The following is a 24,245-nucleotide window of genomic DNA, read 5'->3' as shown; positions in this document are numbered from 1 at the left end:
TCTAATAGGGCTTGTTCTAGGTGATCATATGGAGGAGAAGGATAACTCCAGGTGCTGGATTCTTCAGGAGTTTCTTTAAGATTGTCTGATCACATGTTTTCAGTTTTGGTTTGGAAAATACACAGTCACTAAAGGAAGAAGCAATGGGAGGCAGAAGCCTGATTGTAAAGAAGAAAAGGTGGGCACTATAAGTGCTCTGGGTGTGGCAAGAGGTAAGGGATAAGAGTTAAACCTTAGAGTTTGAGTTTTAGAATCAAAATAGACCTGGGCTTATTCACTGACTGGATATGTCACCTTGGGAAAATTATTTAGCATTTCTAAGCCCTGGTTTCCTTATCTGAAAAATGAGTATAATGATAGCTTCTGTCTTTTTAGAGTTATTATGAGGATTAACTGATAAGGCATATAAAATGCTTAGCTAGATGCCTACATAGACTAAGTGATCAGTTAGTATGAACATCGTCATCATTGTCATCACCAAATGATGAAGAAATTCTCTCAATCCACTAATTTTGAAACTAATAAAGAATAAAATCTGTATCCTGTAGCAATTTAAGGATATGTCTCACTGTACTCAGCTTCCATGGTAGAGAACACAGGATATAGAAAGAGGTGGGCTATGAAATGTCTGGATAACAAGATCAGTGTTGCTACAAGAAGCATGGGCTTAACATAGGTCATTTGACTTTCCATATTAAGTGGAAAGGAGACAAATCTGTACTTGAATGTAGATATTCCAGATAAACCTGTCTGCCTGTCAGTATTAGCTTTGGATTTCATACATTGACCTTTACTACTTTACAGTTTATTAAAAATGCCCTCATACACACTAATATAATTCTGACTTAGGTAGGGCAGCCATTGTTATTATCCCTATTTAATTCTAGAGGAAACAAAGACTAAGAAATTGAGAACATAAGTTTTAGAATCAGATTGTGCGGTTTGAATCCTGGCTTCTTCATTTCCCAATGGTATAACCTAGGGTAAGTTACTTGGACTTCTCAGAGTCTCAGTATCTTCGCCTGTGAAATGGGGATAATGAAGGTACATAACCTCTTAGGGTTGTGTGCAGTTTCTCATCATGTAAACAAAGTACATGGCAAGGCAAATAGATGTGCCTAATATTTGTTTTTGTTATCTCCCAGGGCCAGGCACCTAACAAGTGGTAATTCTGGTATCTAAATTTAGATAATTGGATTTCATATCCAATGTCCTTTCCATACACGACCTCCCATAATATTAATAATGTTGATTCCCTGCCACTGTGATGATGTACAATCCATTAACATTAGGGCAGATGGTCCAATTTGTTTTTTCAGAAGTGATGGGAGATCCATCTATTGTATCCCTCTTGGTACAGTTGGCATACTTATCTGATTCTCAGTTTCCTCAGTGAGAGAACAGTTATGGCCTTAGGACAGAGCTACACCAAAAAGCTCTAGATTTTGGTTCAGCTGTTTGCAGCAAAGTGCTGAAGATACTAGTCTGACCACATGAGAAGTCAGAGAGCCTGTATTAACTGAACCAAAGGGAGACTTGTAGTGTAGTTGAAAAAGCATGCACCTAGTGAGTTGGAAGACTTGAATTCTAATCTTAGATCCACTACTTATTAACTATATCTTGAAACGTCTTTGAGCCTGAGTTTCCACATCTCGGTTTTGTATTTTTTCTAGCTTTATTTAGGTGTAACGGACATCTACATGTTTAAAGTGGGGATTCCAACAGTCATCCTTGGGGCTGTCACCTGGTCATACAGTCCCTTTATGGAAATTAGGAAAAGGTGCCTCTTCTTCCAAGCAGATGCAGCTTTACATTAAGGTTCATGAGCTGAGTGAGCAGAACATATACTAGATTTCATTCTCCACTAGCCTTCTGGTGCATTGCACAATGAGGGACCTCTGCTGTCTCTCCACTGCACAGAGCCGTTAACATCAAGTGAGATAATAAAGGTGAGGAAGCTTGGTAAAGTGTAATCCCGTCTGTCAATGTAAGGCAAATACTACTTGGTTTCAAATATTAGGACCCAAGGGTTACCTGGGTAGATATACTGAGCATTGCCCTTCCCTTTGTTTCGATGATCCCTCTGATCACTAACTTGTACAGCACCTATAAATTACTGGCTTTTAAAGCAGAGATTATGGCAAAGAAAGGCTTTCTACATCATTTTCAGGCCTAGACCAGTCTTGCTCTCGAGATCCCTGAAGACTAAAATCAGGTTTTTTTGATGATTCATTCTCTTGAAGACAGGCTGTTTTTAGAACACCCTAGAGTGGGACTGGGTCTTGCCCATGGGTGGAATTTGGAATCCTTTGGTTAGAGCTTATCTCTGGTTTTCAGGCAAAGGTCATTGTATAAAAGGCTTGTATCAATGGGAGAAAGAAAAGTTGCTGAGCCACAATTTGCCCTCTTTTCACAGCTTTGAAGCCCAAGCTGTGTTCTGGGCTCTGTGGATCAAATAGGACAAGAGGATCTGCTTTTATGAGTCACTAACAAAGAGACAGCTTTAGAGTCAGACAAACCTGAAATTAGGTACTAGATCTGACATTTACTAGTTTTACAACCTTGGGCAGGTAAATCACCCTACTAAGTTTCCATTTGTCATCTGGAATTAGGGATAGTAACAGTATTTATCTCATGGGTTTTTTATGTGGATTAAATGAACTAATACGTGGAATGCACTTAGCATTTTGTCTAACACACAGTATGTGTTCCATAAATGTTAGCTTTTATTACCGAGCTCCCTGCAAAATACCAGACTTTGCCATGCCTTCCCCCAAGAAGCCTAGGGTTCAAGTTGGGGATTAATATAATTATACCAGAGAAGATAAATAGAAATACAAAGCAACAAATGTGTGATACGGATAGGAACTGATGTTAGGAACTGGTGTTTGAACGAGGCTGTGAAAAAAGGTGAGATTAAGATAAGTAGAAAGGATGAGGAGGGCATTCCATATGGGATCGGTAACGACAGCAAGCTTCAGGACCCTGAGTAGACCAACTTGCCTGGAGAAGTGGGGATAATGCTATCTGGGAACATAGGTTGGGATTAGAAGAAGAGAATCCTAAATATAGGGTAAGTGTTTGACTCTTGTTCTATAGATAATGATGAGTGACATGACGAACCTTGTGCATGAAAATGTCTAGCAGGTGTTTGGAAAGCTCTTGGGAAAGTGCTCAGAGCCAAAGCTAAAACTTTGGGGATAGAAGCTGAAACTATGGAAGCCAGCTCCTTGAGAGGTGCCTGTTGATTACAATTTAATGAGGGTGGCTTTTGAAAAGCACTTAAAGTGAAATGGTGAACCTGTCAGATTTGAAGACAACTAAAACATTAATGGGGGTAGGGTTTGCTTCTCTGAAGTCTTCTGAAAGAACATGTGGCCTGTCAGAATAATTTTTTTAAATGGAAATTTAAAATATAAAATATAGTTATTATAGGGAGAGAAAAATGACCTGTATAAAACTTAACCATATTTCCTGAAATATTTTCAGAGGGTTCTTATGACTGAGTAACCATGACAAGAGTAGGAAAATGAATAAGCTCTAGTTGACTAGAGGGAGGGGTGCTGTATCAAATCAGTTTATAAAGGGAGATGACATTGTGGTGAGGGACTCAATTTGCAGTTCAGTAAAATCTAAAAATAGTGTGGGATACTTTTTTTTCTTTTAATATAGTTGACACACAATGCTACATTAGTTTCAGGTGTACAACATAGTGATTGGACAAGTTTATACATGGCGCTGTGCTCACCACAAGTGTAGCCACCATCTGTCACCATGCAGGCTACTACGGTACTATTAACCATATTCTTTATGCTGTGCCTTTTATTCTTTATTCCTGTGACTTTTACTTTATGCCTTTATTCATTCCATAACTGGAAGCTTGTACCTCCTACTCCTCTTCACCCATTTTGTGGGGCACATCTCTTAAGAGTACAAATTTATTATTCCATAAGTTCACAAATTTTTTTTTAAGATTTTATTTTTAAGTAATCTCTACACCCAACACAGGGCTTGAGCTTACAACCCCAAGATCAAGAGTCATATGCTTTACTGACTGAGACAGTCAGGTGCCCCAAGTTCACAAATTTTTGATGCATAAAACTTTTTATATAAAAATACGTAGGCCACTGTGCATTATTTAGACCTAAGATGAATACAGATACATAATATATATATGAATATTAAAATTTTTTTAATGTTTATTCATTTTTGGGAGAGTGACAGAGCGCAACTGGGGAAGGGGCAGAGAGGGGGAGACACAGAATCTGAAGCAGGCTCCAGGCTCTGAGCTGTCAGCACAGAGCCCAACGCAGGGTTCGAACCCATGAACCATGAAATCATGATCTGAGCCAAAGTCAGATGCTCAACCAACTGAGCCACCCAGGCACTCCTTTAAATTGAGGTATAACTGACATAGAACATTATATTAGTTTCAGGTGTACAGAATAATCAGTATTTGTACATGTTGCAAAATGATCATGATAATAAGTTAACATCCATTACCACACATCATTATAATTTTTTTTCTTATGATGGAAACTTAAAAAGATTTTTTTAATGTTTATTTATTATTGAGAGACAGAGCATGAGCATGGGAGGGACAGAGAGAAGGGGAGACAGAATATAAAGCAGGCTCCAGGCTCTGAGCTGTCAGCACAGAGCCTGATGTGGGGCTTGAACTCACAAACTGCAAGATCACGACCTGAGCCAAAGTCGGACGCTCAACCGACTGAGCCACTCAGGTGCCCCCATCTTATGATGAAAACTTTTAAGGTCTACTCTCTTAGCAACTTTCAAATATGCAATGTAGTAGTATTAACTATAGTCACCATGTTGTACATTACATCCTTAGGACTCATTTTATAACTGGAAATTTGTACTTTTTTGTCCACCTTCATGAATATTCAGTTTTAAAATAAAATTAATTACAATTGAAGTCTAGAAACGTAGGAAATATAGATGAAGGCTGTTGATGTTTCTTTTTCTTTAATGGAATACATGTGCATACACATTGGCATGACATTTGAAATGGAATCTCCAGCTAATAATCATAGGCTCTAAGTATACAGACTTATATGTAATATTTCCTTATCACATGAAGGTATGATGACGAATGACAAAATATTGAATATACTGGGATGCTGAAAGAGACTTAATTTTATTTGTCATATCAAAAGAATAGAAACTTCCACATTAGGTTATTATCAGAACAGTAACTATATTCTTTGTTATATACACTAATCATGCACTGTTTTCATATTAGAACTTAACTTCTGTAGGAACCATAAACTTCAACCTTTTAAAAATAATTTGTTAATATATATCAAAAGCCTTAATGTTCTGCCTTTCAAACAAGTAATTTTTTCTTTAGAAATATGGCTTAATGTAACGATTTGAAAAATAGTGAAAATGTGTAAGCAAACTAAATGTCCTGTAATAGGAGAAAGAGTAAATTAATTCCACCAAATTTTAGTATGGAGTATCTTCATTAAATGTTATAATGTCATCAAACCTAGTGTTTTTGAAATACTTTTAATGGCAAGAGAATTTCTCTTCACCTAATGTTAAATAAGTGCTTTCAGCCTCTGTAAATTGAGCTAAAAGAACTTTGTTCTTTGATTTGGTTAACAAACTTTTATCTAATAAACTTTTATTTTATCTCTAAGTTTTAGGCCCAGTGCCTGGCTTACAAAGATGAATAGAGTCCTGATCTTGAATTTTTTCTAGGAAGGATAGATGTACAAATAAATAATTATACTAAAGCATGAAGAATATTTTAATAGAGGTATGTTTGTATTATGGAGGGATATAAAGGAGAGAATGGGCAATTCTCACATGGCAAGGGAAAGCCTCAAAGAGGTTTGAACTGGGTTCTTTTGGGTGAGTAAGAGTTGATTATCAAGAGGTAGAAAGGTATTTCAGGCAGAAGGACTATGTGCAGAGGCATTATGGTAGAAGAGCTTGGTCCGTGCAGGGACCTGTAGTAGTTAGGTATGGCTGGGAAGAAGAGTAGAAGAGTTACGTTTGTATTTTATCCTCTTGGCAGGGGGGAAGTAAAGAATTTTAAGAAGGGGCATACCATAATAAAATTGTATTTGAGTGATTACTTGGGCTTTAGTGTGGAGGCCACATTTGAAAGGGTACTAGATGAGAGACATCAGGGTAATACTGCCATAGTTCAGATGTAGTGTTAAACTGGCTGTGAATGAAGAGGAGGGGATGTCAGGCAGAAATTTAGGAGGCCAAAGTAATAGGTTTTAGTGACCAGTTGGACTTGTCCCTCAGTGAGTGAGAAGAGAAAAGACAAAACCATGTCCAAATTACTACCTTCAGTGACTAGATGGTTCGTGGTCCCATTAAGTAGGAGAAAGATAAGTAAACCAGGAATAAAGGCAAAGGCGCGTGTGAGAAGAGGTGCTGCAGGATCCTGAGATAGAGAAGTTGTTAAATAGTTGTTTGGAGCTTAGCAAAAAGATTTGATCTGAAAACCTGGATAGCAGTGAACTCCTGTTTCCCAGTTCATGAATATAACATTGTCAGGGAGAGTGTAGAATTAGGAGAACCCTGAGGGAAGATCTATCTAGTATCCAAGAGACAGAAGAAACTTAAGAACCGAAGAACCAGGAAAGCAGTGTCTTCAAAGAAAACAGAACAGTCTGGAGTTAGTTTGCTACTGCTGTGTAACAAATTACCTCAAGCTTAATGTCTTAACACAAACTTATTTATGACTTACGGTTCTAGGGATCAGAAATCTGATGCAGCATGACTGGGTCCTCTGTTTAGGTTGTCAAATCTGCTTTCAAGCTCATTCTTGTTGGCAGAATTACAGTTACAGGACTAAGGTTCCTGTTGTCCTTCTGGCCTGGAATCTTGAAAGGCCATCTTAGAATTCGGCTTATAAGTGTTTTATGAAGGGTAAATGCCAAATAAAATAAGAATTGAGCAGTGTCAATTGGTCATTGGTAAGTTTAGTAAGATCAGTAGCACGAGCACTTTTTAGCAGGATGGTAGGGGCAGAAGCCACATGCAGTTAAGTTTGGGAATCAACTGGAAATGAAAGCATAGCTGGGATATAGGGGCTTCTTTCAAACACCCTGTCGTGAATGGGATGGAGAATGTTGGGAATAATAAACTAATGAACTTGGTCTCAAGGAAACTAGAAGGAATAACCTCTAGACTACAGGTGGAGTGATTAATTGTGGACCTGTAGGGGAACTCAGCTTCCTCTGAAATAGAAGGAAAGGAAGTATGGAGGGGACTACAGATAAGTTTGTGAAGGCGGTGGGGGGAGGGTCTTGGTGCTAAACAGCTGAGAAATTGAGGGCATGACTGTCTAATGGCCTCAGTTTTCTCTTACAAGATAAATAAAAAAAAGCAGGTGAAGTTCTGGAATTGCTACTTTGTAGCTAGGAGGCCTTTCATAAAATTGTTGATGAATGCATGAACCAAAAGCTAATGGAGAGGCAAGAAACAAAGAGCTCCAGGTGCTCTCCAGATTGCCCACCAAACCACATCTGGCTCACCAGGCTCCCTTTTTGCTCCCTTTTCTCTTGTTATGTTCTCAAACTTAGTCTGAGCTAGAATTGCTTAATAGATCCTCACTCAGAGGATGTGGATTTCCTGCTTATAAATTGCCTTGGGCTTTAACAATCTTAAAATCTTTCTAGGTTACCTAGAGGATATCTAATTTACCATAGTTGACCAAAATTACTTTTCCCTCCTTAGGTTGCGAGGTATTTGAAGTCAAGGGACTTTGGATTTTTTCATCTTTGCATGTAGCACCTGTAGGGACAGTCCTGGCATGTAGGGAGTCCCCCATTTATTTCTCTAGCTCCATGACCTAGACTTAAGGCTCCCCTTTTTATTTGGCCATATTGTGCTATTTTTTTCTCTTTAACTTAGAGAAGATAGTCAAACTTTACAAGTATATATGTAAATTTTAGAAATTTAATGGAAATATAACAAAAATACAGAAAAGTGCATATATTATAAATGTCCGGTTTTCTGAATTTTCAAAATAAATATACCTGTGTAACAGCATCCAGTTCAAGAAAACAGTATATCACCAGCATCTCTGCAGTCCTTTTTATGTCTTCTACCAATCATTATTTCTCTGCAGAGGTAACTACTATGGTGACTTCTAATCCATAAATTAGTTTTTAAAATTCTTTTTATTTATTTATTAAAAAAATTTTTTTAACGTTTATTTATTTTTGAGAGAGAGTGCTGGTGCAAGTTGGGGAGGGGCAGAGAGAGACTGAGACTCAGAATCTGAAGCAGGCTCCAGGCTCTGAGGTGTCAGCACAGAGCCTGATGTGATGTGGGGCTGGAACTCATATGAGTCATGACATCATGACCTGAACCAAAGTCAGACACTCAACCAACTGAGCCACCCAGGTGCCCCCATAAATTAGTTTTTTTTTTGAACTTTATATAAATCAAATCATATGGTATGTACTTTGCCCTGTTAGGCTTCTTTCACTCAGCATTGTATGCATGCAGTTCATCTGTGTTCTATGGAATTAGAGTCTATTCATTATCTTTGCCTTATGATATTCCATTATATGAGTCTATCACAAATTCACTTATCCATTTGATTGTGGATGGATATTTGGGTTGTCTCCAGGTATGGATTATTTCTGATTGATGCTGCTTTGAACATGTCTTTTGGTGAACATATGTTTGCATTTCTGATGGCTATATATCCAGAGGCAGAATTGCTAGGTTTTAAGGTATGTGAATGTTTGCTTTAGTAGATCCTGCTAAATAGTTTTGCAATGTGGTTGTATAGCTATACTAAATTATACTTCTGCCAGCAGTGTTTGAGTTGCTCCCACATCTGTGCTAAGGTATGGCATTATCTGCCTTTTCCAATTTTAGCATTTCTGGTTTTATTTTGTATTTCTTTGATGATTAGTGAGGTAATCATGTACTTTTTTCATATACTTTCTTTGAACATTTGAATGTCTTTTGTTGAAGTCGCTTGTCTTTTTCTTTGAGATGTTTACTATTAATTTGTAAGGGTCCTTTATATATTCTAAGTCTTTTGTTGAAAAATATACATATTGCATATATTTCTCTCCTTCCAAGAGTTTTCACTCTAATTCTGTCCTTGGTAAACAGATGTTCTTAATTTAATTTGTTTAGTTTATTAAATTTTTCCTTTATGGTTATTGGTTTTGTGACCTGTTAAAATTGTTGCCTACTCCAACCTCATGAAAATATTCTCCTATGTTCTTTTAAAGGCTTTATTGTTTACCTTTTACGTTTAGGCCTACAATCCATCTGGAAATGATTTTTGTGTATGGTGTGGCAAGGGTGAAGGTCTTTTTTTTTTTTTTTTTCCATATGGATATTCAGTTGACTCCAATATCCTTTATTGAAAAAAAACATCCTTTCAAACTGCAGTGTTACTGTTTTCATAAATCTGGTGACCATACATATGTGGATCTGTTTCTGGACTTTTTATTTTATTCTGTGTGTCTTTTGCTTATCCTTGTGCCAATAACCGTAGCCTAATTACTATAGCTTTATAATAAGTCTTGATATCTAGTAGTGTAAGTCCTCTAGGTATATTATTTTTGCCATCTAGATTGTTTTGGCATTCTTGGCCCTTTGCACATAAATGTAGCTTTAATCCAACAAATATTTTTTAAAAATTTTAATGTTTTTATTTATTTTTGAGAGAGAGACCGAGAGTGAGCAGGGGAGGGGCAGACACACACACACACACACACACACACACACACACACACACACAGAATCCGAAGCAGGCTCCAGACTTTGAGCTGTCAGCGGGGCTGACAGAGCCTGATGTGGGGCTTGAATTCATGAACTGCAAGATCATGACTTGAGCCAAAGTTGGAATCTTAACGGAATGAACCACCCAGTCATCCCAATCTAACAAATATTTACTGAATATCTATTTACTATGTGCTAGGCACAGTGATAGATGTTGGGAATATAGCTGTTAATAGGATAAGCCTGGTTCTTTTGTTATAGTTGGGAAAGCCACTCACAGAGTGAGATGAAAAAATGGCCTAGGGGGGTGCCTGGCTGGCTCAGTTGGTTGAGTGTCCGACTTCGGCTCAGGTCATGATCTCGCAGTTCCTGAGTTTGAGCCCCGCATCGGGCTCTGTGCTGACAGCTCAGAGCCTGGAGCCTGCTTCAGATTCTGTGTCTCCCTCTCTCTCTGCCCCTCCCCTGCTCGCACTCTGTCTCTCTCAAAAATAAATAAAAAATTTTAAATATTAAAAAAAAAGCTGGCCTAGGGTAGGGGCGCCTGGGTGACTCCATTGGTTAAGCTTCCTACTTTGGCTCAGGTCATCATTACACGGTTCATGGGTTCGAGCCCTGGGTTGAGCTCAGTGCTGACAGCTCAGAGCCTGGAGCCTGTTTCATATTCTGTGTCTCCCTCTCTCTCTCTCTCTCTCTCTCTCTCTCTCTCTCTGCCCCTCACCAACTGGCACTCTGTCTCTAAACATTAAAATAATTTAAAAAGAAAAAAAATGGCCTAGACCCTGAGAAACTCAGTATTTAAAGTCAGTTAGCAAAGAAGATTGAGAGCTAGTGAGAGAGAGCACCGATATGCTAGAGGGCACATAACCGTACATGTGAGAAAACCAAGGACGGCATGAAGGAAGCAAAGGGAAGGTATATCCAGTAATTATGGTCAGTTATGTCAGTGTTACTGCAAGATCAAGCAAGATAAAGACTGACAAAACATCCACTGGATTTAGCTCTGAGTACTATTGAGAACTTAATGAAGCAGTTTCTGTGGAGAGGTGAGGTGTGTGTCTTTATTAGACTGTAAACTTTTAGATGGGAACAAAGTTTCCTGTTCAATTAGAGCTGAATGAATGTTATTTCATGATGATAATCAAATGATCTGCATACTCCTCATGATGAAAAAGTAATTGCTGTTCTAAATGGAGAATAATACTTACTCAAATCTTGGTTGTTTTAGATAAGCAAAAACTATATTTCATCCATCCATCCATCCATCCATCCATCCATCCGTTCATTTATTTATTCATCCATTCATTCTGCAAACGTCTTTGGAGCAACCACCAATTACCCAGGACTCACATGTACTACATTGAGTACAGATGTGAGTAGTGTAGGAATGGAAGAAAGCTTAGAAAGATGTATTTGATCCATGTATATCTCAATGAGTTAACTCTGCAATCTCTATTTTGACAGCCTTCCATGACCATTCAAAGCGATAAATGGTTAAGCACTGTGATCTGAAGACAAAATTTTAGACAGTGCTTTCTTTCTGGTTAAATAAAACACAGGATTTCAGTAGGGAAGGTCTTTTTTCTTGTTGGGGCTCCTTCTATAATTTATTATTTGTTTAGTATTTATTTACACCTTGGCATTTTTGTTTGAGTCATTTTCTTTTTAGATTTGAATGCTTATTTTAGGAAAGGAAGAGCAGGAATTACTTCATTTTCAAATATAATACAATTACATTAAGTGTGGGCAGTGCTAATTACTGATTGCCATTTATCGAGGGTCAGGGGCCAAAGTTTATTTTTCTTTATTGTGTGAATTATTATTAGACCTTCACTTGTGGTCAGGTGGATTAATAAATGCCCAAGTAAACCACTTTCAAGCACACCTGAATAACTTAAGAATTTCTACCAATAGGGGCGCCTGAGTGGCTCAGTTGGTTAAGCATCCAACTTCGGCTCAGGTCATAATCTCATGGTTTGTGGGTTTGAGTCCACCATCGGGCTCTGCTCTGGCAGTGTGGAGCCTGCTTGGAATTCTCTTTGTCTCTCTCTCTCTCTCTCTCTCTCTCTCTCTCTCTCTGCCCCTCCCCCACTTGCACTCTCTCTAAATAAATAAACTTGAAAAAAATAATTACTACCTATAAAATCTTGACATTAATAATTTTAAAGTCTATTTTTTTTTTTAAATAAGTCTTCATAACGATTTTATGAGAGAACTTTCTTTTACTTAATTGAAGTACTTGAAAACATAGAAGTTTGGTAGGTTAGGGAAGTCTTCAGGAATAAGATTAACCTTGAGTGATCCTGACAGACTCTGGAATGCAAATGATAAGTACAGCATGTTGGCAGAAGTAAGGCTTTCTTTAGGAGAGTAGAGGAATAGAAAAAATGGGGAATATAAAATAAGTTCACGGTAGGAATAAGAAGGCCATTTAGTTCTTTTAAAAAGACTTTTCACAGGTTGATTCACAATAATTTTTTTCCTCTTAAATTGTTTTGTTTTTTTCCTTAGAAATAACTAGAAACAAAGACCACTAATGCTACAAATTGGTAGTCTCTGGTAATACTATAATTCTAATTGGTGAAGAAAGGAAATAGAGAATTAAGACAGTTTGAAATGATGCTTAATATTTTTAGTTCCAAGTTCAATCAGTATAGTCATCAACTGACATTTACTCTGAACCCCTTGGGTGAATGGCATTGAACCAAATCCCAAAGAAATAATATCTTCTGCCTACGTGAGCAAACTGGTAGTTGAACTATTGCTCTCAGAAGCTATGGATAATAGGAGTTGATGTTAATATGCTGTGAGATTCCAGCCTTGGAGTCATAAGGCTAAGATAGAAAAAATATACCCCCCCCCAAAAAATCTTGATTTGAAAAACAGAAACTGTATTTACTTTTTGTTTTGAATAAAGAAGTCACTGCCCTATGCAATGAAACACTAAATTTCAAATTATTTTTTAAAATTTCACCAAATATTGTTTTAGCTTAAAAGAGTTGAATTTTATTTGATTGATCATTGTATGAATAATGCAAAGTAAACTTTCATTTTGACAAGTAAAATAACGAGGTGAGTTGATTCAGAGCATGTCAAGTAGAACCGTAAGTGATTTATGCCTTCATTGAAAACTCAAATACAAAGAAATCTTGGTGGATGTCAAAAATTTGTGACTGAAACCTATTTTTACCTGATCTCCATGGTTAATATCACATTGATAAAGGTATTTTTCATTCTATAATATTAAAATGTTTCTTTTTAAGGATGGTCAGATTTTAAGCATTTATCTTTTCCTAGTAGTCTCCCCTTCCCTTGCCCCCTCCATCCCAATCTCTTTTCTTCGGATAGGGTTCCTATTGCTGGCTACCCAGTCATCACCATGCTAATACCATTTAAGGTAGCTCTGATGGGTTCATTTATTTTGAGTCCTTCAATTCAGTTTCTCTTTTAACCTGGCTTCCTAAATCAAGTTGACAAACCAATTTATTTTTCTCCCTTTTCATTTCAACAATTTGTGATTCAGGTTGGTAGGAAAATATAACGTAATCCGAGCACAACCTCTTCCCCTTGGAATCAGTATTTTCGAGGCTTCCTCCTTTCCTTGGCGGAACGTGCTTAAGTCAGGCAGAGTACCTAGTGAAGGACTTCAGCCCCCACAGTTCCCTGTGCGCGCATGCCCTCTCCTCTTACAGTTGTCAAAGTGCTTTTGCCAGAGCGGTCACATAATCAACCTGAAAGAAGAAAATAAATACTGTACACTTTTTAATTTTATCGATCCTTAAAAACTGGACACTCAAAGGTAACTGCTACTAAGAATTTGTTACTTGAGATTGGGTGATTGCATGTGAAGGAAGATCTATTGTGTGTGTGGTGGGGGGAGGGGAAGGAGGTATCTATTTCTCGGACTTTGCTGTAAATAAGAAAAAAGAAAAAAAGAAACACACCCAAACAAACTATACGAGCAGTTGCCGAGAAACACTGTATGTTAACTTTGTAAATGTTATCTTAATCTATTGCTTTCCTTTTGTTTAAAAGCGTCTTATTTATTAAAGATGGGTCTTGACCTTGACAGAATGAATTTATGCAGAAAGTGAAATTTATATCTTTAAGGAGTGCTGCGACGAGAAATGGGTGTTCCTGGTATGTGGTATGATAAAAAAATTTTTAATTCAATAAATATATTAATTGTATATTATAAAATATTCTGAGTCCAGCTTACTTTTTTAGCTTTTTTGCTATATAGTACAGCATTAATTTTTCTATCAAGAGCATGTAGTTTAAACTGAAGGCATTACAGAAAGCATCAATACAAGCATCAGAAAAGCTGAATATTAAAATTGTAATCAAATGCATATTTCAGCCATGATGATATGGCTATTGTAAAGACGATTCTAGCCCACTGGAAGCAACTCAGACCCCAGATTATAATGGTTTACTGCAGCACTGCTTAAACCAAGTCTGAAAATGTCTTTCTATGTCCATTTTCTTTGCTAGCGGTAGAACTTTGTGCTGTTGTGAATCCAAGCTTTGCTTGCCTCTTTGTGTGATATTTTACAATACAGATCAAAGCCATTGTTTTAGACCAAGGGACCTGAGAAACATAAAATCAATCTTAGGTAGGTTTTATTGGTAGTAGCTGACAATTTGTGAGGTATATTGGGCTGGGTTTTTATGGGGGGGGGGGGGGTTGAAGGGGAGGAAAGAGTAGAGAGTAAGGTGGCTATGAAGCATTTCGTTCAGCCCACTATTTTTTGTCTGTGTATGAAACTTTAAAATGAATGAGTAACCATTTTAAAGATAGTTTTTTAATAAAATAGAACTTTTAATTCCATTTCTTGATGTGAATATTTTGCTTAATGGCTAACAGTGGTGGCATCTCCATTTTCCAATACATTTATTTTATAACATTTATCATGAGGATGTCCAAAGGCAGAGCTTCTGTGTATATCTGAATGTCCTTTCACAAGTGTTCTGAGAAAGATGCTTCCCAAGTATCTGAGTTAATTAAGTAACTGCATTATATATATATATATACATATATATATATTAATAACTTTGTTGCAATTATACTGAATCATCATCTAAAAATAATTGTATGTTTGGTCATTTGCTTCTTTAACATCTCAAAATATTTGTTTTCAGAGTCTCAGCACTTAATATTCATATATTTAAAACACTTAATATGTTCTAAAGGACAAACTCAGTGATAACTATGTGTATGGAAATCTCCTGATTTTGAGTGATTACTATTTTCATCCTTGAATGGGAAAACAGGCTGTATGGCAGAGGTGAATATAGCCCTTCTATGAGAGATGGAAAATACCATACACTCCTTATATGGCTAAATGAAGCAGTGATGGCAATGCACTATAATTACAACGTATGAGAATTTGGGACTTTGTACTATGCTATTTTTAACGCTTTTGCTAGCATAATTCAGGGTCTTCAAACCATAATCTTTCATTGCTAATACCAGTGATAAGAGAATGGATTCTAAATTTGCCAAAGTCTTGTGACCAAGGCAGCATCAGGAGGATTCAAAAATGAAAATCTGGCAACCTCATAAGTATCTTGACTTTCTACTTAAATCTCAGGGGGATTTTTTTTAAAGCTCCGCCCCTACCCCAGCTCACTGTCAGTCTGTCTCTATCTCTCTCTCTCTGACCTCAAACCCAACCAGAACATTTCTCCACTCTGCACAGAAATTCTCAGGCTCCTGTTGAGACCTGAACCACTGAGAAGCCAAGAAATTTCTTGTGTGACAGAATTGGAGACAAGAAGATTGGAGAATAAGCAGAAAAACTCCAATCTTTGGAGTAACACGAAGCAAACACGAACGTTTCAGTAGATTTTTTTTTTTTTTTACCTCTTTTAAAACGGTGGTTTTTTATGTCTCCTAACAAAATGGAGTAGCTGCAGCTACTGGGAGGCCAGAGAATGATTGTGCAGCTGAATCCTCCTCCTAACAAATGCCAAGGATTTCCTCCCTCGCGGTTCGCTGCTGCTAAATCAAACAATTATCAACGCAAGAAGGCAGTTTGCTAATCAAGAGGGATAAGACTGCTGTTTCTTTAAAGTGCGAGCAGGGAAGGGGGAAGAAAGGGTCGTGTGCGGTGTCTTTTTAACCTTGCTGAAGGACGCAGCAGTATTTATTGACGTATGCAAATAACTGGGGGAGGGTGGTGCTTGGGAAAAAACAGGAACCAGAATCAGTTTCTCATTGCAGGGTGAACGCTCTGAGTTCCGGTGAAGGGAAAAGAGACGTGGCGAAATTGCTGTCTTTCTGTCTTATAAGCACATCTCTCACTAATACAGAAAAGGAACCAAGACATCAGAAAGGGTGAAGACGCTCTCACAGTATTTTTAGAGACCTTGCACGAGCCCCCCCCCCCCCGCCCCCATTCCCAGCCCGACCTGTTCTTCTAAATGGGAGATTATGGATTTGCATTGCAATTGGCTAGTAGCGGTGGCACTGGATTTTCGCAAGTAAAACACCCGCCCGCTTTAGCGAGGGGCATTAACGATCACATTAACAATAACGCGTCTCTCTTTTTTCCCGTTTCAGCTGCGCAAACCATGCAGGATGATTTACTGATGGACAAAAGCAAAACCCAGCCCCAGCCCCAGCAGCAGCGGCAGCAGCAGCAGCAGCAGCCCCAGCCCGAACCCAGCGCAGCCGAAGCCCCGTCCACGCCCCTCTCCTCAGAGACCCCCAAGCCGGAGGACAGTAGCGCAGTGCCGGCCCTCAGTCCCGCCGCGGCCCCGCCGGCCCCCAACGGTCCTGACAAGATGCAGATGGAATCGCCGCTCCTGCCGGGCTTGAGTTTCCACCAGCCCCCTCAGCAGCCGCCGCCGCCGCAGGAGCCCGCGGCGCCGGGCGCGTCGCTGTCGCCGTCCTTCGGCAGCACCTGGTCCACGGGCACCACGAACGCGGTGGAGGACAGCTTCTTCCAGGGGATCACCCCAGTCAACGGGACCATGCTCTTCCAGAACTTCCCGCACCACGTCAACCCAGTCTTCGGAGGCACTTTCTCTCCGCAGATCGGCCTGGCGCAGACCCAGCACCACCAGCAGCCGCCGCCGCCGGCGCCGCAGCCCGCGCAACCCGCGCAGCCCCCGCAGGCACAACCCCCGCAGCAGCGCCGCTCGCCCGCCAGCCCCAGCCAGGCGCCCTACACGCAGAGGAGTGCTGCCGCGGCATACGGCCACCAGCCCATCATGACCAGCAAGCCGTCCTCGTCCTCGGCTGCAGTAGCCGCCGCGGCCGCAGCCGCCGCTTCGTCCGCCTCGTCCAGCTGGAACACGCACCAGAGTGTGAACGCCGCCTGGAGCGCGCCATCCAACCCGTGGGGCGGCCTGCCGGCTGGCCGGGACCCTCGCCGGGCGGTCGGCGTGGGCGTGGGCGTGGGTGTCGGGGTGCCCTCACCGCTCAACCCCATCTCGCCGCTCAAAAAGCCCTTCTCCAGCAATGTGATCGCGCCGCCCAAGTTCCCCCGCGCGGCCCCGCTCACCTCCAAGTCCTGGATGGAGGATAACGCTTTCCGGACGGATAATGGTAACAATCTGTTGCCATTTCAGGTAATGCTCCATTGCACCTGCACACACCTTCTACCCCGCTTCTTTGCCCCTTCTTCCCTGCCATTTAATCGTCCACTGATTTTTGTTCTTTAAAAAAAGGCATCGATGTCCAGCTCCCTTCTCCCCTTCCAAAGCCTCCATTTCACCGGGGCTGTTCTAGTTCCGGGGACAAGGGTGGGGGAACATTGTGACTGCTTGAGGAATCCTATTTAAGCGCCCTGTTAAGATAGAAAAGGGCCTTTTTCTTTTGGTTTATTTTTTCCTTCACCGTGCGTGTGCCTCTTATTTTGACCTTATTTTACAAGTAAAGGTGCAAGGTGCTGGCATGGTCCCAGGATGAGTAGACTGAGATTCCTGTCATTTTAAGTAGCTACACATTTCAGGTTATGCAACCTGGGTTCAGAGTGCCGCCTGAAAGCCATCCACTCCTAAACTACCCTGGGCCTACTCTTAAAGAGGTTAACAGCCCTTGAGTGGTGCTATTTCAGACAGTTGCATATGCTCAATTAAACTAATGTGAACACATGTGTTTATGTCTCGCTAAGGTGCTGGCATCATTAATAGCAATCAGCATATTGCCCCTGCCGGGAAAATTATGAGTGTGAGATTCCAACAAACTCGTGAACTCCTCCAGGGACCCAGTTGGGGAGAATGGAAATTCTAGGGGTAACTCTTCCGATGTTACCTAGAAGAAAGACTTAGACATTGTTTTTCTAGAGCGAAGAGACAATAGGACGCGACCTTCAGAGCCATATTGCAATGGAGTCTATTTGCTAGCTAGCACTGAAATATTTAAAGCTGCAGTGTCCTTCAGTTGGGTTATTTAAGAAGACAATGCAGATCAATTACACCATTTGAAACTGGGCAGAGTGAAAGTCTTGCAACTTTAATGAAAAATGAGCCTTGTGTCTTGGTGTTAAATACCAGTGAAAAACCCAGGAAATGCCCCAGACAAAAAGGTTGAATGGAGTGTCCTTATTCTGTTCTTGTTTTCTAACCCAGCCCACGACCACATCAGTTAGTTGGCAGTGTCCTGAACATCTTGAGTTGGAAAAGGGGTGGTGAGGGTGAGTGTTCACTGGGAGCTTTTGTTCTCAGGCAAACATTTATCCTTCACTTACAAATTGATTTGGCTATAAGCTTCTAGGCTCAGTTAAAGAAAAGAAGAAAGGAAGGAGAGAGGAGGGCTTTGGACAAGACCCAATTTAGGTGGTCAAGGAAATGAAACAAATCCTTTGAGCATTGCTGAAAAATGGCAGAACCGACATTTGACAGAGGTAGAAAGCATCAGGTGCAATTGGAGCCTTCATTTTGTTCTTTACGTTTCAGATGTGATGTTTGGGGTGGCTCCCATCCATGAAGGAGGAGATAGGGTTATTGAGAAGCACATGATTCTCTAGGCCAGAGCAAGGATTTTTAACCTTGACAGTTTAAGGGGGTTCATGAAAGTTGTGTGTATGAGAGTTTTTCATGAGAGAGGATCTTGACAAATTTTCACCGGGGTCCTTTAGGCATGGAGGATTTTGATATTAAGGTGTATTTCTTTCCATTGTTCTAAAGTTTGTTTTAATAAAATGAAGAGACACTGCGAGATGGGATTAGTTTGGTAAAGAAAAGGAGGAATCTGCTTTCTGGAATTTCTCTATGTGCTTATTTTTGCGGTGAGGGGATAGAACAGGGAGGCTGCATTTGGTAGGAGAGCCCTTTTTCTAACAGTTCCTCTGTCACTCCCTATCCAAGTCCAGTCTTAGAAGTTAACCTGAAATATGATAGGAACGTTTAGGGGTGAGAGCTGATGGTGTAGACATCATTTATCTTTTTCTAAGAGTTGAGTATGAATACAACTAGCTTTTGATAATTGTCTCTGGAAATGAGGACTGGGGAGAGATTAAATCCATAAAATTTCCCTCAAACTCATGACACTACTCATGACAAGTAGTGTATGGATTGCCAGTCGTTTACAGGCTATGCTAATGAGAGCCAGACAGACTGGTTTGACTTTGGTTTGTCTTTTCATCCGTAGTGGTGCTGTTGAGTAGGCAAAGACGGCCAAAAGATTTGACTTTATGTCTCACTTCTTTGTCTTACTTAAAATGGAGCTTCAGTATTTTGAAGCAATAGTAGAACCAAATTAGGAGTAACCTGGTTGTTCTTTGGTTTTGGGTTGGAATATTACAAGACTTGAGTTAAGTATATCACATATGTTTAAAAAACTAAAAACACCTTGAGTTTTGTGTTTAGAATTTTATATGTCTGTGCATTTATTTAAATCATTTTCCTGTGAAAGGGAGAAAATATCTTTTTTTTTTTTAAATTTTTTTTCAGTGTTTATTTTTGAGAGACAGAGAGTGAGTAGGGAAGGGGCAGAGAGAGAGGGAGACACATAATTCAAAGCAGGCTCCAGGCTCTGAGCTGTCAGCACAGAACCTGATGGGGCTTGAACCCATGAACCGTGAGATCATGACCTGGGCCAAAGTCGAATGCCCAGCCGACTGAGCCACCCAGGCGCCCCAAGGGAGAAAATATCTTAAGTAGTCCTAGAGACTTTATTTTACAGACTCTCAGCTAAAAGGGGCTTGCAACAGTGATCTACTGTAATGTATCTTAATATGTATTTTTGAAATCCATATCCCCTCAGTGCTGCTTCACCCTCTTTTGCCAACCAACACAATCGATTTTTTTTTTTTTTTTTTCCCGGAGCTTTCTTCTGTGGTTTATATTATAAAAGCAATAACTGTATTTGAATGTGGTTTTCCAAACTAGATGTTCCTTACCCCCTTCCCTCAATTCTAACAAAGTCGATTGGTTTCCCTGAGTTGGGGTGGCTTCTTCCTTTGGGTTTACTTGTATCTAAAAGCCATTTCATTTCTGTAAATAAGGAAACTGAGGTCCTGAGCGGTATAGTGACATAGCTCTAGTCTAAAGGTTTGGCTAATTTTGTTGATGTGTGTCCTTAACTTCCCTGTAGCATTAGTGCTGTCAGGTAGAATTAATTTTAAGTCAGGTTCGCTTTGGGCTCCATTTAAAGGGACTTAGTTATGGAACTATCTAGTGAGGCTCTCTGTCTGGCTGATGCCTCTTGGCATCATGTACTTTCCACTAACTGGCTTAGAAACAGTGAGGCACTCCACTGGGGAAATTCTAAATATGCATCATTCTGTATTTATATGAGACAGAGAAGCTTGGGTCTGTAAAAGGACTAAAGCAGAGATGTTTTCTATATGTAGTGAATGTGGATTTTTGTCCAGAGAAGTTTAGAAGGGACTTTTAAGAATACCTATTCTACCATTCTGTTTATTTTCCAGAGGAGGAAATTGAAATCCCAGTATGTGAAATTCCTTGCCCAAGTTTGGGTGGGTAGTTTGTGTCAGAAGTAGGCTTTGGAGGCAGATTGCCTAGGTTTCAAAATCTTAACCCTGCCAGTCACTTGCCTTGTAATCTTGAGCAAATTATGCAGACATTTTGACCCTCAATACCTTTATCTATAAAATGGGAATAATAATTCCTTGCTTCATATGAGTTCAAAAGAGCAACTGCATTAGCACAGTGCTTGGCTCATAGTAAAGTATCACGTAAATGTTGGGCTACAGCTACTGTTATTGTAACAGTGACCAGGAGTTCTGCATGATCTTTTCATAGTATGGATTACTGATTTCTCATACAGAGCAATCTGAATAACTGTAAACTTCTATACAACATCGTTTGGTCTTTTTTTCTGTCTGAAGGTACCCTCTGGTTACTGTAACAATATGGTGACCCACCATTTACTTACAGGCCAGGCCCTGTGCTAAACAGTTTCTCATTAGAACTCCTTAGAGGTTCAGGACTGTTATAATCCTCATTATACTTGACAGAGAAATTGAGAGTTAGTACATTTACTTCATTTGCTCACAGTCACACAGCCAATAACTCTCAGAGGTGGGATTTGAACCCAGGCAGTCTGCCTCCAGAGCCAGTCTCCACTCTTAATATCTTGGGTATGATAGCTCCAGGACATCAGTTAACAGTGCAGTGTAGAGGCAGGAGACTGGGCTGAATCTGTACTTGACCTTATGATATACCCTAGAAATAGTGCTTTTAAAAAATTTGTATTGATGGAAATGGAGGAAGAAAAATATGGTGTCATATATTTACTACCACTTTTTTGCAACAGTAGTCAGTATTTCCCTCTATTATTTATTTACTTAATTTATGTATTTTTGAATATTGTATTTTTTGGGGGAAAATTTCAAATCATATTTTGTTTTCTTTCTGCATCTCTGTTTTTATTCCTCTCCTCTTCCCTCCAAATTGAAAGACTTTTTGTTTTTTGACGTAAGTCTAACTAAATATAGTGTTAATTTTGCTAGTGGGTTATCTATAACAGAAGAAAAATTCCTTATGTGAATTAATGGGAATATAGATTATTTTTAAAAATAAATATGCTTATTTATAATTCTTAGGAAACATTAATATTTTTCAAGTCTATGCTCCTTTTTATTTCACAAGCCATCTTTTTAGGAAGTAATATAAATTGTCTAGTTTATGCTTGCTTTTGACTAAGGTTAGTATGACCTAGATTTAAAACTGGAGACTCTTCGGTTGATGGTTTCTTAAATACTGCTTTAATGCAAAACCACTTAAGGTCCACCCAACCCCACAAACTGTTTCAGAGCCTATTATGGCATGGTTACTGTGAATGCCAACAAAGCTACATTATCTGTATTCTATTTAAAAGACAGGTTGGTTAGGAAATATTAGGTTTTCTATGCTACTGAAAACATTAATCTGATAATATAAACAGTATACTTCAAAATTGCTTTTCAGTGTTGAAAAGTAGTTAGCTTTAAACTTTTTATGACCTTGCAGTGAGTTGATACAAAAGTATGCCTTCAGAAATGTAATGTTTTTAGATACTCTATAAGATACAATTTTCTGCTTAAATAGCTTTCTCCATTGGTTGGCCTATTTTGCTTTTTTCAAGGGCTATATAAGGTGTAATGCTTGTCCATTTGGAACTTGTCATTGCTCAGGTGGGTTTTGTAGTGTTTTGATCTGCAAGTGTCAGAAGATTATGGCTTTGTTTTTTACAATATGAAAAGTTTGATTAAGTCGTGTGGATTTTATTGAGGAGAGAAATGGAGAGGAGCATAGAGTAGTGGACAACCCATGAAGCTTGGAATGAGAAAGACACTGGTTGAAGCCACAGCTCTGTCATTGGTGACTGGGTCACATTATTTAGCCAATGATTCTTTTTACCAGTCAGCAAAAATGGAGAGAGAGCACCCATCTTCTGGGTTTGCTTTCAGAGAATGTGTACAAAGTTTTCAGAAAATTAGATACTGGTATGGCTCTTAGATGTCTGCCTAACTACCTCTAATTATAGTCAGTTAGAGTTTAATAGAGGAAATATTGTTGATAATCAGTAGTCCAGAGTTAAACAGTAGTTGATGGCATCTGGAAATGGAGAAGGGCTGGAAAGATGTGTCTGGCAGGGATGGAAGAGCAGTGAAAAGCTCTTTGTATATTATGGTGACTGCCTGACCTAGAAAGGCAGTAACTACCTGCTTTTTGTAACTACCTGCTTTTTGTAACTACCTGCTTCTGCTTATGGCTGACTCACCAATGCAAGCATAAGACTTTTTCTCACTCTGTGAACATTTTAATTGGGGTTGGGAGAAATGCCTATACTTGTAATTTCCCAACTGCCAGCAATGTTGATTTTGGTAGTTTTGGAGCAATAAAGGCTCCAATTTGAAGCTCCTTATTACCGCTTTCCCGAAGACCTTGCCTGGCTCTCTGTAGGAGTCCATGTGATTGTCAGAGATAGAATTCAGTATACAGCCCCAAGTTTGGATCTTGGGAGTTGGGGAATATAACCACCACTGCAAAGGGGCTTTCCTGGAGAGATCATCATGCTTGCTGTAGTAGCCAGCCTAACAAGGGATTTCCTACAGCTGGTCCGTATTCCTTGTAAATGGCTTGTTCTGTGGGGGTTCTGTTATGTTTTGGTTCTATTACATTTAGTTTTCATATCCTTTAGTGTTCTTTACAGATGCTGAGCATGTAAATTTCTTAATATGAAACCATTTTACTTTTGCATTTTGACTTAATGTGAAATAGAAAGGTACTACTGAATGAAAATAATACAATAAATTAGTATCTTGGAATCCAGCCTACTTTTCTTTCCCCAGAAGCTTTCCCCAGAAGCTTTAGTATATAATTCTCAGAAATAATAAATACATAAAATGAATCCTTATTGGGATACTTCAGAGGAGAAAAACAGAAATGGGCACCAAACAGCCTTTATATCATTTTTAGGTGATCATAGAATTAATACACATGGAGGGAAGGAAACATTGTGTACTGATTTTGTATGCATAAAACTGTTATACAGCCAAATATCTTCATTTGTTAGGCATTCAAACTTATTTCAAAGTCAAGATCAAGTACAAGAGGAAAAAAAAAAATTCCCTTTCTTTAGTAACTCAGTGCAACTAACTAAATGGTCAGTGCCATCAAAGGACCAGTGTCTGGAAGTTCACAAGCACCTGACAGTAGCTACTGATTAAATGAATGAATAAACATTTATTGTTATTACTTTCTAATTTTTAAAAAATGTTTATTTTTGAGAGAGAGAGCGTGAGCAGGGGGGAGGAACAAAGAGAGGGAGACACGGAATCAGAAGCAGGCTCCAGGCTCTGAGCTGTCAGCACAGAACCTGATGCAGGGCTTGAACCCACAAATCTTGAGATCATGACCTGAGCTGAAGATGGACACTTAACCGACTGAGCCACCCAGGTGCCCCTGTTACTATTATTTTTAATGTTTATTTTTGAGAGAGAGAGAGAGACAGAGTGCAAGCACGGGAGGGGCAGAGAGAGACAGAGACAGAATCTGAAGCAGACTCCAAGCTCTGAGCTGTCAGCACAGAACCCAACATGGGGCTC

At 39.4% G+C, this 24,245-nt stretch overlaps 1 protein-coding gene across 13 annotated transcripts in view; it reads left to right on the top strand.

Annotated features, from left to right (window-relative positions):
- Window positions 1–24,245, top strand: part of CPEB3 (cytoplasmic polyadenylation element binding protein 3) — a 196,159-nt gene that overhangs the window by 17,674 nt on the left and 154,240 nt on the right. For 9 of the 13 annotated variants that reach the window (XM_045438199.1, XM_045438209.1, XM_045438211.1 and 6 more), the window contains one exon: window positions 16,304–17,316. In XM_045438199.1, the coding sequence (XP_045294155.1) occupies window positions 16,304–17,316 (1,013 nt within the window). Of the gene's footprint in view, window positions 1–13,351; window positions 13,538–15,964; window positions 16,079–16,303; window positions 17,317–24,245 lie in introns of those variants that run through there. The other 4 variants (XM_045438207.1, XM_045438204.1, XM_045438206.1 and 1 more) reach the window with 3 other exon arrangements.

The sequence above is a fragment of the Leopardus geoffroyi genome, chromosome D2 (assembly GCF_018350155.1).
Source record: "Leopardus geoffroyi isolate Oge1 chromosome D2, O.geoffroyi_Oge1_pat1.0, whole genome shotgun sequence".
NCBI classification, from domain to species: Eukaryota; Metazoa; Chordata; class Mammalia; order Carnivora; family Felidae; genus Leopardus; species Leopardus geoffroyi.
Note: the sequence above shows the minus strand (reverse complement) of the source record. Positions and strands in the feature narration are given on the sequence as shown.